This window comes from Apteryx mantelli, chromosome 13, assembly GCF_036417845.1.
Source record: "Apteryx mantelli isolate bAptMan1 chromosome 13, bAptMan1.hap1, whole genome shotgun sequence".
Lineage (NCBI taxonomy): Eukaryota > Metazoa > Chordata > Aves > Apterygiformes > Apterygidae > Apteryx > Apteryx mantelli.
Genome location: NC_089990.1, coordinates 23,065,624 through 23,082,988, shown reverse-complemented (window position 1 = coordinate 23,082,988; position 17,365 = coordinate 23,065,624). Strand labels below are relative to the sequence as shown.

At 45.7% G+C, this 17,365-nt stretch overlaps 1 protein-coding gene across 3 annotated transcripts in view; it reads right to left on the bottom strand.

Moving 5' to 3' along the window:
• Positions 1-689: 689 nt before the first annotated feature.
• The window catches only part of NEXMIF (neurite extension and migration factor), a 67,637-nt gene continuing 50,961 nt past the window's right edge, over positions 690-17,365 (bottom strand). The window contains exons 3-6 of one of the 3 annotated variants that reach the window (XR_010885581.1): positions 14,473-14,597; positions 6,769-11,056; positions 5,354-6,144; positions 690-1,518 (exon numbers count right to left, since the gene is read on the bottom strand). Coding sequence is in view for 2 of the 3 variants with exons in the window: in XM_067304361.1 (XP_067160462.1) it covers positions 5,958-6,144; positions 6,769-11,056; positions 14,473-14,548 (4,551 nt within the window). In the remaining variant the exon portion in view is untranslated. Of the gene's footprint in view, positions 1,519-5,166; positions 11,057-14,472; positions 14,598-17,365 lie in introns of those variants that run through there. The other 2 variants (XM_067304361.1, XM_067304362.1) reach the window with 2 other exon arrangements.

Sequence of the window (17,365 nt, the reverse complement as noted above, 5' to 3'; positions counted from 1 at the left end):
GCCCGCAGGCAGCAGGCACCTTCAGCGCCAGCTTGGGGCAGCCCGTCCTCGAGCAGCGCTTCCAACAGCTGCTGCAGGCCGATGCCCCCGGCCACCACGGGCGCTGGCGGCCCAGCGCTCCCGCGACTCGCTCCTCCGAGGCGATCCGGGCTGCGGGCCGCCAAACGGGGTTTTACAGCGCCTGCGGGAACCACGGAAACCCTGCGCTGCGCGGGGCTGCGGGACGCCCCGTCTCCTCTGGGGACCCTCCGGAGCCGCCCGCGTCCCGCCTCGCGCCGGCGCTGCCCCCCGAAACGTCTCGGGGCCGCGCCGCCCTTCCCCGCCGCCCGCGCCACGCGACGCGCTAACGGCGGGAACGGCAACGTTACTTCTAAGCCGTTGCCAGGCGAGACGGGCGCCCAGCTCGCAGGCGGCGCTGCGGGCGCTTCGCTCACGGCCTTCGGGGCTACGCGGCTTAGAGAAGAAAAAGCGATAGGGAAACTTTCCCCGTCCTTCCCGTCCGCCTCACCCACCTCGGTCTCGAACGGGATGCACAGTAATTCCCGAAAGCCCGGTTAAATCCGGCTCGAACCTCGAGCGTGCGTGGAGGAAGAATCTCTTCCGATGATCTCCGAGAGCAATGATTTGCTTAAAGAAACAGCTTCTAATATTCAATAAACGGCAGTTTTAATTTCTTCTTCATACATGATCTTAAAATGAGATTTTTAATTTTTTTATTTATTCCATAAACAATATAACAAAACTCAGCAAGTTAACAATATGACGTTTTCACCATACAGAGTCAGTCACAAATATTTAAAACCTTTGCAACAAGAACAACAAAACCAAAAATATTACAAGAATAATTTACAAGAGGATCTATAAAACAGCAAAGCGCTCACAAATTTTCCAGTTTCCTTTACACAATATCACTACACTCTTTCACAACATTTCTTTTTATTACAAAATTCCCAACAAAAGTTTAATTTTTTTCTTTGTATTTTGGTTTTTAAAACCAGAAACTTTTAAGTATACATCCTTTTATTAACACCCGAAGGTGCAAAAAAAGGGAAACCTCACACATACAAACACTTCACAGCACTTTCCTAAGAAAAATATACACTTACAAAATATTTTACAAATTGGCACACTTAAAAATATACAAGATTTTGTAGGCGTCTTAGAGTGATCCTTAAGAATTATACTTCAATTGACTCTACAGAATATTTATAAAGCTTATTCTAAAAGAAAAAAGGCAAATAATTTCCAAACATGTTAAAATTGCAGTGTAAAATGTTAAACAGAAATGGATATGTTACATTCATAAAAAGGGCCATTTCATATTTCTTAAACGCTCGAGGGGGGAGAAAAGTTTCCGTTAGCACCATGAAACAGTAGCAACGTACTAGAGAGGTGCCTCTGGAAGTTAACTTAAGGAGCGGTACATTCAAATCTCTGCAGGCAGCGGTCGAAAGGTCCACGGCCGGCGCTGCGGGCAGCGGCACAGAGCATCTCCTTAGCTTCCTACCCTGCTTCCCACTGGGAGTAAAAGACAAAAGGAGTTTAACTGGTATCGCGCTTTGTTTTTCGTTTTAGTTTGAAGTCTTCCCTTTGTGCTTTTGAAACGTTACTTTTTTCTCTCTCTCTCTCTCTACCTATCGAAGGGCAGCAGTGAATGCAACTGGTTTCTCGTCTCCTTCCGCACCAAGTGTTCAAAGGCTCAGTAAACGCGTCTAGCAACCCGAGCAGCCCGCGGGATGGAGGGCGTCCTCCTTGGTTTACATCCAAATTCCCTTAGATGGCTGTTACTCCACTGTCATTAGTGTCACTTGTTTACCTGAGAAACGGATTTGAAAAGCCTTGCTTCTACCACAGACATTGTACTTTGCTTTTATTATCATTATTATTATTATTGTTATCAGTAGTGGGTTTTTTTGCATTATTTTACACGCTGAAGAGCTAAAGAGGCACGTTCTCAAATAGATGCCAGCGGCTTGAGCCCTGCAACTTCCACCGCGCTTCCTGGGAGCTGCACAGGCACAGTCCAACACACCGAGTTGAGAAGGTAAGAGCAAGGGCCTGCTCCTGCACCAGCTGAAGTCCACGCGCCTGGTCCTCTTCTCCTGACCCTGACTCCAATGGAGCTTTTTTTTTTTCTCTCTTGACTTAGGCGATCCAGGAAAGCACTTAAGCAGGCAAGAACCTCACCAACCAACATGTGTTGCAGCACACGCTTCCAACCAAGCCTCTGCTGAAGTGCTTTGCTAGATTTGGACCTCTGAGAAAGAAGAAGGTGGCCCTGCAGGTATAAGATTAAAATGCTTCAAACATGTTTCTTTTGGTTCTTGGTTGATTTGAGCTGTAATGCCAAAAAATAACAGCAATCTCGATTAAAAAAAAAAAAAAAAAAAAAAAGCCGCGCAGCACCTGTTTCACAAAGCAACCACCACCGGGCTGAACCCGGCTTCAGCCTTTCCTCTCTGCGCAGACCTCGGCGCAGCAGGGTATTAAAGCCCCCGGCGAGGGAGAGCCCCTCCGCCGCCGCGCTGGCTTCCTCCTCGCAAAACACCTTGCTGAATCTGCTCGCTAATTCAGTATCTTTGACCTGTCTTCCAAAAATTACTCATGCTTCAAAAAAAAAAAAAGAAAAAAAAAAGAGCCAACACGCAAACCTGATAGACTTGTTTTTGCATTTTCCTCGGATTCCCCCTCCCTGGTGTCTTCCTGTTTGCAAAACCTCTATACGCAAGTACCTCCAGCAGAACTACGGGCACCGGGGCTGGGCCGGCTCCCAGCGGCTCGGCCGGGTTGCGACGGCGCCTTTCCCACTGGCGACTTGCTGCTTTCTGATTTAGCTGACGATTATAACTCACCAAAATGGAGACGCGCCAGCACGGTACGGTTTAAGCGGCCCGAAATACTACGCGATTTCTACAGGCTCTTTCACACAGAGAACTGGGAAACGCCTCTACGGTGGGAACGCAATAAAGTACAAAAGGGATTTTAGGGGACGTCGCAGAATAAACACCTCTTAGCGGCTTGAATCCATCTCCCCGAATAGCCAGAAGCCCAACTGAAAGATGAGAGAGGAGGCCGGGAGCGTCCCGGGGCTGGAGAAGAGGATGTGCCTGGAGCCGGGAAGGGGCGACGCGAGCCCGGGGCCATCTCGGGGTGCGACGGGAGGCCGGAGGCAGCGCCCGGCCGAGGAAGGGCGGCAGCCTACCGCCCAGGCCCTCCCTGAACCGAGCGCAGCGCCACAGAAGACCGAAATTCAGCCGGTTACATGGGGAAAAAACGTGTTTATACGGCAAAGAATGAGGCAAAGCTGGAAAGCGATGAAATTCTTGAGGTAGTGATAGACAAGTGACGACCAAAATTAAAAGGGAGGAGGACAAACGTTTGGCTCAAGGCAATTGCAGAAGTGACTGTTTTGGTAACCAGGTTTCGGAGAGAATTAGCAGAGGGGGAACTTTTTCAGACGCAGAGAGGGGCCAGTGGCACGCCGCGAGGGATCTGGGCTCTCGCAAGTCATCGCGGGCAGGGATTTGGGGGAGGAAGCGGGCTGAGAGCCAAAGACGGCAGAGAAACGGGAGCGACAGCAGGACCGAAGGAGAGCGCATCAAGGCAGCTGGTATTTGTGATTAACACCGTCCTGAAACATCTGGTAGCTGGGTATTCATGGATTTTCAGCATACAATAAAATAGTCGATACGTTTTATGTCTTATATTCATGCCCTATTGCACATTTCTCAAATGCAATAAATATTGCTATCTGTTTCAGTACCACGTACTTTATTACGAATCGCAGAATTGTCAGGTTCAGCACAAATGACGCGGCGCAGGCCGGCAGACGTGTGCTTTCGAATGACGGTTCTGGGTCAAGAAGCGGCAAACTGCCGTTTCCTAGCTCTGGACCGGAGCCGTCTCCACGGGAGCAGCAGCCGGAGCATCCCGCAGCACAGGCGGCAGCCTGCCGCCAGCCCCTTCAGCGCGCGGGAGCGCACGGAACACTGCAAGAACCAGGGCCGCCAGCGCCGCGGGAGCCTCCAGCGCGCGGGCCCTCGCCTCGCTGGGGGACACCGGCGACGCGGGGGGCGGCAGGGCGGCGGGCAGCCCAGCGCCCGGGGACGGAGCCCCAGCACGGCCCTGGCCGCGGCCGGCCCCAGACCGGACCGGACCGGACCAGACCGCCCCGCGCGGGGGCCAGCGGCCGGCTCACGCCGGGCACGAGCACGGCTGCGTTCCTCCCTTAGACAAGCGAACCCCCGGATGGTCTGCAGAGGGGCTACGAAGCCGGTCGCCCGTTAAATAAAATGAAATGTCATTGCTGCGCTGTGCTGGAGTGCGGAAACGCGTGCGAGCTCTACCCCAAGGTTTGAGTACCTGCAAAAGCTGAAAACATTTTGATTCCAAATCACCACTTTGCAACTCCACTTCAATTCCAAGTGTTCAATTAGAAACAATCTGCTTTTTTGCTAAATTAACTTAAAACGAGTGGCTTAACTGCTTCTGATGTTGCCCTAGCGTTTCCTGCTCGCAGGGAAAACCAAGTCGAGTTCTGTCCTCTGCGAAACACCGCCTCTAGGCTCACGACTGGTGAGAAAGTGCTCGATTGGACTGCTGTTATTAAGGCTCCTCTTCCTCATCATTTTCTATTGCATAAATGTGTCCTAGCCTTACAACCCTCGGCTCCCAACAGCTCCCCGTTAGCAGGTCTCTTGCATATCAAGGTTTCATAATAAATCAGCAGCAAAATGCACAGGCTCTCCGTTGCACGAGGAAAAACCGTGATTTTTTTGTTTCCGTGATTTTCTCGGAGGGCGAGGGTGTGGTGAGTAGGGTTACAAATAAGGCCTTTTGATAATACATTTAGCATTCAACACTTAATGCTGTCTTAATAAAGTCCAGTCATGTATGATCCGGCCCTGACTGGTGAGATCACAAATAGTTCCATTTTTTTCTTATATTATGTACTCAATCAAAGTAAAGGTTCAGAGCTGTGTTTAAAACTAATGATTTTGCTTTCAAAATTTCAAACTATATTGGCATCGCAAGGTTAGACATTTAGGAAACACCAAAGCCATGATATGAGAGCGCTTTTGACAGGCTCTGCATCAAAAATATTTAAGAAACTACTTAAAATAAAAGTAAATAGCAATAAATGTATGAAACATTAGCTTCGTTTTTATAACTATTTTAGAATTTATCCCAGGTTATTATAAAATATATAAAACTGAGATACAAAGAATTAGCAATGTAACTTTGCATTTCAAATGATCTTCAGCTACAGGTTTTGCTTTAAGAAAACAGACACTTGAAAAGCAGCTGTTTTGTAGTCTCTAGATGCAGACACTTGAGTTCCTGTCAAACTTACCTTGAGTGATTTTTCTGAATTCCTCCACCATTTCAACTCTCTCCTATAATGAAACTCAAAATTTCACCGTTATGTTTTTCTGCTCATGATTTTAAAGAGAGGACGTTACAATTTCCCAGCATCAGTTTCAAAGTTCCTTTTTTCTGCTTTTTTTTTTCCTGTTTTTTTTTCCTTTTTTTTTTCCTTTATGAGCTTTAAACCACAGGGTGAATCCATGAAATGAGGTAAGTAAATTTGGCACACTTTTAGTCATGTCCATAAAACTTTTGGTAAGTTGTATAAGTGAACAATATTGTTTTCATTGTGAGTTACAGGTGCTTTCAAAGGGGGTGGTTAGTACATAATAACTGGAATGTTTATAGTAAAATCAAAAGGCATAGCTGCAGAAAACACTCACAACCCAATGTTGATAGAGAAGTAAAAATATATACAATACAGTCACTTGTTCATAGTTTGGCACAATTTTTTGTTGTTGTTGTGGGTAATAGTGCATAAACTACTGTACAACAGTATGACTTTTAAAACAGTCTTTCACAGAGAATACCAGATTAGGTTCGCTTTCAAAGAAGAAAATCCCACAATTGCAAACTCTTCATTTCAGCACTTACATGTCAACGTACCACAAGGCATATTTTGAAAGGAACAAACGAACGAACGAACGAAAAAAAAACCAACGCAAAAAAAAAGGGAAACAAACATCAAACGTCTTTCTAGAAAAGGGAGTCTCTTCTTCAAATACAGGTAAAACCAAAAATGTTGTTTCTGCTTTAAGAAGAATGGAGTCTGATTCCCTGCAGAAAAACCAAACATTTTATGCCATCTTAGTTAGCTTGTGTGGAGTCACCACGACAGGATCATACGCTCTAAACTCGGCTATAGTAGATGAAGCTTTATGATGCAGGTTAGGATATAAACAGCAGAGGGGGCTAGAAAGCACTCAAAATTGCCACATGAAGCTCAATTATGAATGAGTTTCTCATTTGCGAACTAAAGAGCCTTTAGTTTAGGTATCTTGGCTTTTGGATGCATAACCTCTTTTTTGTGTTTTATTTTTTACAAAATGTTCAAAAAAAAGTCTTTCCTTTTCAAAACCATTAAAAAGAGCATGTAATCGTTTTCGTTTTTGTTTTTTCCCCCAATAAATAAGTAATTAAAAACTGAAGAAGCCAAACAGCAGAAAAGAGTAGCCTTGTTAGTTTTTTAACCTCAGCCAAGCCAGAAAATTGGTCATTCTTTTAGGTAGCTTGCAAGTAATAAGTATTTTCATGCATTAAAAAAAAAACAAAAAAACTGTAAAAGGGGAATGTCTTTTTCATGCAACTTTTGCTTTCAGGAAGGAAAAAATGAGGAACAGCGGGCTTAGCAGGTAGTAGGAAAGTTAAAGGGGCATTCCAGCCAGTTTGGTGCAGCATTACCTCAGTTTTTCAAAAGAAGCTGTCACAGATGGGTCCTTATGGGTCTGTTCACGGTCTGTTCGCTTTATTTTACAGTTCTCATCCCTCAGTGATTTAGAACTTGATTTATGACGGTACAGTTTTTTATGGGTAGGTCCGTTATTGCCTAAAGTGCTCAGGTTACTATAGTTTTTATCAAAAAAGGGAGAGTGAATGTCTGTATTGTACCCAGTCGAACAGTTGGGGCGACTGGGATCACAGGTTGTGGCTTTGCCGTTTTTGCTTGAGCCCTTGTTTGACTTGTGATTCTTTGCCGTCCCTGGAGAACTGCTGTTGGCCTTTTTCTTAGACTCTTGTGAGGTCCCTGCCAAAATTTTTAGGGTTTTCAATTTCAGGCTGTTCGATTCAGGTGACCGGAATATATCTGGCACGCTGTTATGGCCAACAGGTCCCCACAGGGGTTCGATGGAGGCCATCATAAACCTCTGAACGTCTGCCATTCCTGATGCAATGTTGGATAATATATTGGAAGGTTCCTCAAACTCCCTCTGATCATCATCCAGGAGACTGTTAGTGTTTCCTATGCTAGGTTCTGACCAGCCTGTACCGGGGTCCTTTCCCAGTGACCACTCACCGGATAGTCCGTTATGCTTCCCTATTTTTACAGCGGTTGGGCTGCAATGCTGAACGCTCTCAGCGAGTCCCTTGGTCGTGGAGGCCGCGTTATTTAACTGATTGATTGCCCTGCTGCCAACTGCTTGAGCCTTTTCCCCATTGACTCCTGCCGCATTTTTCCCTTTCCGAGTTGATTTGGGTGTCTGCCTGGAATTTTTACCTTGCGGCTTTTCCGTTCCTTTGTTGGTTTTGGGAGATTTTTTCCTAGTGGTTTTCTGGGAAGAGCTTTGGTTTGTACCCGCATTCTTGCTGGATGAACTTTTCCTCTTAGATTTTGACACTTTGCTATTGGTGCTAATTTGACCAGATGGCTCATTAAATGTTGACAAGCACGGACTTTTTTCAAGAAGGCTGACAGAATCTTCATCGTTGAACATATGGAACTGAAACTGATGATTATTTAAAGTAAACCCATTATCTGCCTGCTCCTCAGTCTGAAGGACCCCACAGTTCCACTTGACCTTCTCAGAACTGTTGAGAACAGCCTGGGTGCTCTCCTGAAAGCCTTTCAGGGTGCCCAGAGGTTTGGCGTCGGAGCCGGTTATCTGTGGGGAAAGGTTGGGAGTGTCTGGAGGAGACATCTCCGACAGGGAGGACTGACGGAACTTATCAGGTGTGAAGTTGGAAATGTCTAAAAGGTCCGTGGACTCCTTCAGAGGGGTTATTTCATCTATGCTTTGTTGGATCACTAGCTTGGGGCTGCAGTGGGCCAAGAAATCGTCATTAATATCATCTTCGCCGTCCTTTTCACAAGACTTTAAACTTAAAGAACTGTAATTGCTAGAACTAACTGACAATGAACCCACTGAATCAAAACTAATGAGTCTGCCATCATCTGTACTTAGTGTACCTCGTTGGAAATGAAAGCGCCCCTCTCCATTATTAAAATGACATGACTGATAAGAATCATCAGACTGCACTTGTTGGTTATCTGGCAAGTAATTTTTTTGGTAGAGCAATTTGCTGCTATTCAGATTTACTTGACTGTATCCAGAGGCTGGGAGGTTGTCTGCGCCCGCTGCGCCACCAAACTCGTTTGACAGCACAGAAGCCTCCCTCATGTCACTCGGAAATTCCTGCTGGTTGCTGCCAGCAGCCTTGTTCGCCGGCCACACGCTACCGAAGTTGTTCTGCTCCATTTCCAAGTGGCCAGGTGACTGCTGCAGCTCCGACTCCGAAGGCGGCGAGAGCACGCAGCTCTGGGAAGGCTGCAGAGCCGAGAACGGCTTCTCTGCCTGAACGATGCTGGGGAGCGAATGCTGCTGCTCGGAGGGATGCTGGGTGAAGTATGAGATACCAGTGTTGCTTGACAAATCAGAAGCATCTAACAATGTCTGCAGATACCCTCCGGGGATCAGGGGTACATTGGTGGTGATATTAGCAGATGGTAGAGGCTTGTCTGAAGAGGAGGTGGATGGTAGGAAAGTAGCATTTTTAGCAATCTTATCCTCATGGCACTCCGAAAGATGGGAGCTGTCTGAAGCACAAGGAACATTTTCGTCCTTCAAACGAGCTGCAGAGTCCTGGTTTTCCAGAGCTGGGGAGCCCTCCACCGTACTGGCAGCAGCTTTGATTTTCTTGCATTTCAACCTGGCTTCACTTTTGAATTTGATTCGGCGGAGCACTTTCCTCTCCGTCCCCTTATATTCCCGCTCCTGCGATTTGCATTTCACTGAGGCGATGCCAGTGATGTCATTTACATGTAATCCGTTTGCACAGCTGGGGGTGGCGATGGCTAACGCCTGCAGCCCTTTCAGGCCCGCGTCCTCCTTACTGCTGCAAGGCTGCTTGTGATCCGAGGAGCAAGAGCCCAGCTTGTTCACCGATTGCTCAATGGCTTTAATTCTCTGAATCCTGTGCCTGTTTGCTAGCTTGCATTTTCGCTTCCGTGGGTGAGGGAGGAACGAAGCATCTGAGCCGTTAAGATAGAAATTCTGCTTGTGGTAGAGAGACGATCGGAGCAAATCCATCCGGCTCTGCTGCCTCTCCTGCCAGAAGCCCTTCAGTGGGGCCAGCTTTTCATATTTGCTGAGCAGCTCCTCGTTTAGGGTGACAGTCGTCTCATTGGCATCCACTTTGCTCAGCTTCACCAGCATATGCTTCTCCCCCTTAAACCTGTTAATGATGATGTACTTGATGATAACGGGGGGCTCCTTGCGAGAGACTTTTCGCCTTTTCTTTGGGCACCACTCATCATCGTCTTCTTCCTTGGGCCCGTCCGGGAGCCACTCCTTCTTATCCAGGATCTTCTCGTTCTCGATGGAGTCCACGTCGTACAGGTAATCATCGCTGTATCGCACTTTCCTCTTCGCCCGCAAGCCGTAGTTCTGCTGGATGAAGGAATTGGAGTGTTCCCTGGACAGGTAGCGGCTACAGTCCTTGATATCCCGCAGCACGTCGTAGGAGGACTCGGTGCAAGTGCTGTCGTCACTGAACTCCCCGGAGTCCTCCGTGGAATTCACAGAGTCCAAGAAGTGGCTCCTTTTGGAGCCCACGTACTGCACCATCTCCGCACTGTTGCACGATTTATTTAAGGCAGCTTTCTCCTCCTCCTCACCATCCTCTTCCTCCCCGTCCTCCTCCTCCTCCCCCCAGATGATGCCTTCTTCAGATTTGAATTGAGAAGGGTCGGTGGCACCACCCGGCCCCCTTTTCAGGGTGCTCCTGCTGTCCCTTTTAGTGCAGTTGCCAAACACGCTGGGGAAGAAGTTGAACTGGGCATCCTCTTGTAGGGCGGTGGTCTTCTCCCGCACATTGTCCTGGAAAGATTCGTATCTAATCTTTAAGGAGCAGACGTCGCTTCCCAAGGTTGAATCATCATCATCAAACATGTAATTATCCACATCTTCCTCCGAAAACAGATTTACAGAAAGCTCATTTTTGGAGCAAAGGTCAAGCAGCTCAATTTTACTTTCGCTAATGAAAGATTCAAAATAGCCCCATTCCTGGTTGGGATTTGTTAGTAAAGGTTCCTCACCATTGCATTTGTCTAGTAGTAATCCCTCGTAATAATTTTTCTGAGTGGGGTCCTCTGAATCACTGTCAGATTTTTCTGCATCCCTTTTGTCTGCTGCCCTCGATTTATGCATAGGGAAGCTTAAAAGCTGGTCTGAAAGCAGTTGATCCCCATATCTCATGGTTTCTCCTGTGCTCATGCAGTGAATCCCTATATCAGAGACTGAACAGGTGTCATAATCCCTATTTATATCACCCACTTTCAGGCTTATTCCCGGCTCTGCATCAATGCCGTCCTTTGATTCAATAAAGCAGCCCAGACAGGTCCGGCTCGGCTGCATCAAGCAGTCACCAGTGAGAGCTGACATGCCTCCGGGCTCCATAATTGTGAACGGAGCCTTCTCGCAGTCGCCTGGCAGGGACCAAGAGCTCATGCCCTTTGTCACGCACGATGTAAGGGAAATGGCGTGCGCGGAGGAGTCATCCGAAGTGTGCTCAGGTACATCGGTGAGCCTCAGAGGAGAAGGCGGGCTCAGCAGACAGGGCTTCTTTGAAGTCAGAGGAGGCAGCGCTCGGTGGCACGCTTGATTTTCCTTCTGAGCTATTGTCAAGGCTGGAAACGTAACCACAGCATCCGCAGCAGAGCAAGGCCTCTCATCGCTGGCCAGGTCATGTGATTCTGGAGGAATGTAAAGAAAAGGGAGGAAGGAAAAGAGAGAAAAGACAGAGAGTTTACAAACCTCGCGATTCGGCTCCGGCTCTTTCCCCCTCTGCCCTTCTCCGTGGTCTGGGAGGTGACTTTTCCTAACCTCCTCTTTGGGAGGCGGCAGGCTCTTCCCCGCAAGATCGCAATCTTTCATTTGTGTATCTAATTAATCTCACGACGTACAAAAACCAAAGAGGTAAACACGCCACCCCTGTAGCCAGCTGGAATAGGTACAAGATGATGTTTAAAAAAACCCAAACCATCCGCTCTTTCTTTCTAATATACATACCGTTACCTGGATACTGCCTTTCAAATCTGACACAGTTATTAAAAAACAAAACAAGCCTAATAAAAATGTTCCCATTAACATTGAAAAAATTAATAGAAAAATAAGATTCTTAAAGAAACAAAACATCCCCCTGCAGCGTCTGCAGCCTAAACATACCTGAACTGCATTACTGCTTGAGCGTCAGAAAGTTATATTTATTTTTAATACAAGTAGTTGTTTTGTCACTGTCCAAGCTGAGAGAAACACAGAAAGTAACACAAAGAGTTTAAAACAATTCTTACTATAATTGTTATTATTTTGCAATTCTTCCCATTTTTCCTAATCTGCAGAATGCCTTTTCCATAACATAAGGATTCTTTTTATCTAAGGATTTTTTTCTTTTCTTTTTTTTTTTAACCTCATAGCACTATTTTATGGCAGAACAAAATTATGAATATACTTTCATCTGACTTCCAGCTCAATGGATGATATGACCCTTGAAATTTAAATACAATGTCTTTTCATGCATGAACATGCTCTGATATCTCTTTATAAAAAAAAAAATACACAAATGCGTGCATTTATGATATCCAAAGACCTCTGCCAACTTAGAGCTGAATCCTGATGCTTTTATACTGGCACACATCTAACCTTTTTGATAATTTCATTTAAATCAGCAGGGCTGGCGGAGTGATAAGGTTCTACTCATTGCTAACAGAGGGGTGGAAACGCCTGATGCGGACCCAGCAAATACAGAAAAGAGCAGCCACCAGCAATGCCACGAGGATTTTGTGAATCCAGTGGATATAGTAGGCATTTTCGGAGAAGGGACAACCACTTTAAAATCCAGCTGAAGCACCAGCATCACAAGCACAGGGCACACAGAGAGATTTGGCACCTCCACGGTTACTGGGATCGCCTGTGACAAGTGCTTTTATTCAAAACTGCTCAGAACGCTGAATGTCGGCCTCAAATACTGCATTCAATACACAGAGATACTATTCTATAAATTAAACTCTCTTATTTTTTTAAGGTTTGTACCTGTATGAATGAAATTGTCTCCTGTGAAGTACAAATGCCAAAACTTGATTTTCTAGGGCCTGCACTGTCCTACAATCAAGAGCGTGTTCCATTAAAGCTCTAAAGTAAACGATACTCCAAAATGACTGCAGTTAAAAATCAAATCAACAGCAGAGAACCAAAAAGGCCTTTTCAGTTTTAACCCAACTACAGCCCAAGAGCATATGGGTGGTCTTAGAGGAAAAATACTGACCCATCCTGCTGGGAACCAGCGCTACAACTGTGCGCTGCATCCCTAACTGTGCACGAGCAGCCTAAAGGCTGCTCTCAATTAACCGCTGCCAGCACCACAAACTTCAGTTTGCAGTTAGGGTGCGAGGATGCAAAAAGCATCAGGCACATCCCGAATTTCAGCAACAGGGAGGGAGAGAGCGGCGTCAGAGCTGCCTACCGGGCACCACTGCCTTCGGAAAGGAGAACGGCAGCTCTTGCCTTGCTCACCGCCTCGGATTCAGCGCCAGCTCCTGCACAGCAATGTTTAATTAAGGCACTTTTTAAGCCCCGTTTAATTGAATTCTGGGGAAGCAGTGTCAGGTTCTAGAAATCAAATCTGTCTTTATTGTCCAGGTAGCCACAGATTTTACTAGGAATCAGTAGATTAGACAGGGACCACGGCTAGAAAATCTCCTTGTAGCTCTAGCAGCTCTCAGCTGGTGCTTTACCTTATTCATGTCTAGATACACTCAAGCAGAAGATGAGCTGACACAGGCAGACACATTCAAAACCCCCTCATACAGGAGAGCGCAAGCAAATGTTTTGCCTGCCACTAGTGCATGTTCCGGGGGCTGCCGGGCACCCGCGTGTCTCAAGTCACTCCTGGTTTTTGGATAACAAACGCAAACAAAATTTGCCTCTCTACGTTTCCATTAGAGCAAACCTTGTTTTGATAAGACAGAAGGGTCTGAACATACAAGACAGCAGAGGACTGAGTCCTGAATGTCCAACAGGGTCAACTTGATACATAAGCGTTTACTTATATATTTTTATATATTGCAAGGTTTATAGGTTAATACAATGTCTAAAAACCCAGGAAATTAACCAAACAGCTCCACAAAAATGTTGTGAAGAACAAAAATGTCAAGCTTTGCCTCAACACCAGAATGCCGCAGAATTTACTGCAGCTCACAACTGCAAGGCCAAATGCCTCGAGAAAATGCTCAGAGGAATTTTTATTTCAATCAGGTTTTAATTAGTTATTGCTTTTGAAAGCAAGCATGGAATAGATTAGATTGACTAAAGAAAAAGTTAGATACTTCAGGCAGGCTCCTAGAAGAGGCTGATCATTCTCCACCGATATCAGTGAAAGCTGAAATGACTTAGTAGTTCAGAGGATCATGACTGCGACTAGCAGCATGTGTTTATACACCGAAGAGGTGGCCAGAATCCTAACGGGATCTTCAGCCAGCAAACTGAAAAGATCTGCGCTGCTGAAACGATCACAACAGCACGTGCAGCTTCAAAAAGGCCCTGAAAGCAGCAGAACTAATGAATCCTGCTTTCCTTGCACATCTGTGTCCTACGGTCCCGTGTGCCCATGTGGCACAGAGATCTCCGGGCTCACAGATCAGACCTTCCCTCCCTGTGGGTGCTAAGTTGGGTCTGTTTCTTCTACCCAACCTCTGCTTTTCCCCAAATTTGTAGGGGCTGAGTATCTTCCAGTGAAATTTGGCTGAGATTAGCTAACGGCTTCATAAGGAATCGTGAAGAGAGGAAAAAGATCCCAACAGACAGAGGGGCAACGTGATCTCATATGAGTTGTTTCCCTGAGAAACCAAGCAAAAATCCATAATTCAAACTGCATGTGCACATAAACATTTCCAACTATGCATATGCATGGGCAAAAGTAGTACTTGTTAGACTTAAAAAGCTGTAGATTCATAGCTGGAGTGACATCTTTGCAGAAAATACCCATTTACCCTACTGCTCTACATTTTAGAGATACCTGCAAACCACTAAAATTTAATACATGAAAGGAATTAGGAAAATAAGTTGGCTTGCAAGTTGTCGCTGCTCCCTCATGTACTGTAATTAGGTTCCTTACCATTTTCTTTCACCCCATTAATCAGGATAGTTTCTTGGTCTTCTGAGGCACAATCCTGCTCTTGTTGGTCATCCATCAATTTAACCTCTTTCTGTTCATTCCATGCCCCACTGCATCTGGCCAACCTGCACATTTCCAGAAACATAACCACAGTCAGTACAATTCCCAAAATCGGCTCAAGGAACCGTGAATAAAAAATAACAATAAACCCCCCCACACACACACAACATCACATGCTGCCCCTTCCCTGCTTAAGAGGACAGATACTATTTATTAAGGCTACCATATCTTCACCTACCCCCTCCAAAAGCTAAGCCCAATGTATTTCAGCAGGGTTAAAATGATATAGATCACCATTTCCTTCCCCAAAGGTCTTCTTTAGACCTTTCAGTGGTGCTCTACACTTCAGCAACATCTTTCACATCATCTTAAATTGCTTTACAAAAACAGGTGCACATTATTATCTCCACTTAGCAGATGGGTTAGCAGAGACACACAGAGGAAGGGGCTCACCCCAGGACAGACAGGGAGGAAAAAAACTTGAGACTTTTAGGAGAAACATATCCATAGCCTCATTTTTCATTTTAAACACTTCTTCATCATCCATCCTCTGGAATTTGGCCTTGTCCACATGCCACCTACTGTTGTGCTCACTGTTCCCTGTTAGCTGAAATTTTATCTCGGTTGCATGAGCACCGATCTAGACTGACACCCTGAACTTGCTGGGCATTTCTTCAAACCAACAAAACGGAGGTCAGAATCAGGCCCATATTTTCTCCCTTTCTCCATTAAAGATGCAGAAATCTATCCAACCCTTGCATGAAAATGATGGGCTGTCCAAGAAGTGCAAGACCGTGCAACGGCAAGACGTGCTCGCATCCCCACGCATGGACCGCAGAGAGCACCCGGCACCAACGCTGCCGCATGAGATACGCCTCCCAGCCAGCAGGAGCATCACAGTTTCACCTCTTTGGCTGTAAATTAAAGGCAGAATCTATTTTTTCCTTCTGGCAACTCAAACTCAACTTTTTCTCTCATGGAATAGGTACGAGGCTGAAACACAGTTTTTGTTTTAGGGTGTTTTTTTTTTCTTTAAATCAACATTTGTCAATGTCTGATCTTCCCACAGTATTCACTGCCCTGGGTTCAGAACAGGAACTTCATTCATATTCAGATTTTCGGTGGAGTCCTCTTAATTAATGTGAAATCTTTACAACCGTCTTAGTGAGTGAAACCTTCACTGAACTTAAAGATGTTGTGACACCAAGAGTAAGATAAGAATAACAAGCATCAGTAACTCCATTCCTTTGCATATTTAGAGGAATATTTAACTAACCCTGAGAGTTTTACTTTGATGCAAATCCGTGTTTCAGAGCTCTCAAAATGAGAATCAGTGTGTGCAAGTCAGACTCCTCGCTCTCACCAATATCCACACTCTTCTCAACACCCCGGTCTCCTACTGTGGTTGACAAAAGCTTTCTTTCTGGAGCCAACGCATTCAGCGGAAGAATCACTGACATATTTTAACAGAAGCAACTCAGATCATATCTAGCAAAATTCCAAATCACAGATCATGCATCGTTTTGAGTATTTACATGTAACTTGCAGAAGATTAACTTTTAAGTGTGAAAGCTGCTCTGCATTTTCCAGGAACAGTCTACAACATCATGCCTCCTTAATAATATCTCCTGCCTATTAAACATATGTTCAGAAGAATCAGAGGCTAAAGTACTAAATGAGCCAGCACGGCTTCTTGGGAGTGGGCTGTTTGCTGTGTGAGGAAGAAAAGCTGAATTAAGTAAGGAGCTTAAATATGTTGTGATTAGATAAATGTGTTTTGTGCACCTTCGTGGTTTTCCAGGTGGAAGATAAATGTATTAAGATCTTTCATTTCAATTAACTGCAGGCAGGTAGAGTTGGAGTAGAGGATATTTGGCTATGCACATTTACAGATTTGAACTCTGCTCACGTGCTCACTTCAAAAAGCACTCAAAAGAGCATTTGTGGATGATCTGACTGTCAGGTGACATCTTCAAAATACAGAGGGTTATAATCAACATTCCTGTACACTCTGATCTCCACCATCTTTCTGAAGCGCAGAGGTGATGCTCTAATAAAGGCTTATTCGGGCAGGATCAAGCAGTGGCACCACCTCCTTCCTTGAAGGAGCAGGACGTAATGCGGAGCAGAAATCAGCCCTACAGCTGTAAGCGAGTGCCTCTCCAGCTCCCGCCACGTTGGCCCTCAGACTCAAATCACGTAACCAGCCATCGCGCAAGAACGGCTGAACTGGACAAGACTGACCCACCGCTTAGTCCACAGGCTCAACTCTTGCTGACAGTCACTAGTAGGTGCAAAGCGAAAGCCCTGCTCTAGCCCCTCAACTTGTAACGATCTGTAGCTAAGGGACTTCTGGATTCACAGAGTATATCCACGCTTTATTCATTTGCCTAACCATTTTCTACCTTGTTTACAAGGCTGGCTTCCACAACATCTTGTGGTTAGGCATTTGGCAGTTTATGTGCCGTGTAAGAAAGGACCTGCTTTTGTTTGGTTTGAACCTGCCTTTCCCCAAAGGACGGGCAATGTTTTCTCATTTTGCAGCTCCAACAGAAATATAGCCTCAGTCCTAGAGAGGACTTGGAGTATGACCATCATATAAATATTTAATAGTAATATTTATATTCATAGGGAGAATCATAGCAATATTTCGAGCTATCCAAGTATATAAGCCAAATCAGGATACTACTTGGCTTTTTCTCACTGTTCCAAGCAAAGCTTAACCCTCAGGAACCACGTTAGGGGGTAAGAGATGATCCAGTGTTGCTGTAGAAAGCTTAATTCTGCAACAGTCAAGTCTTTGCTTTATGAGCAAAATGAGCTGAGACCCATG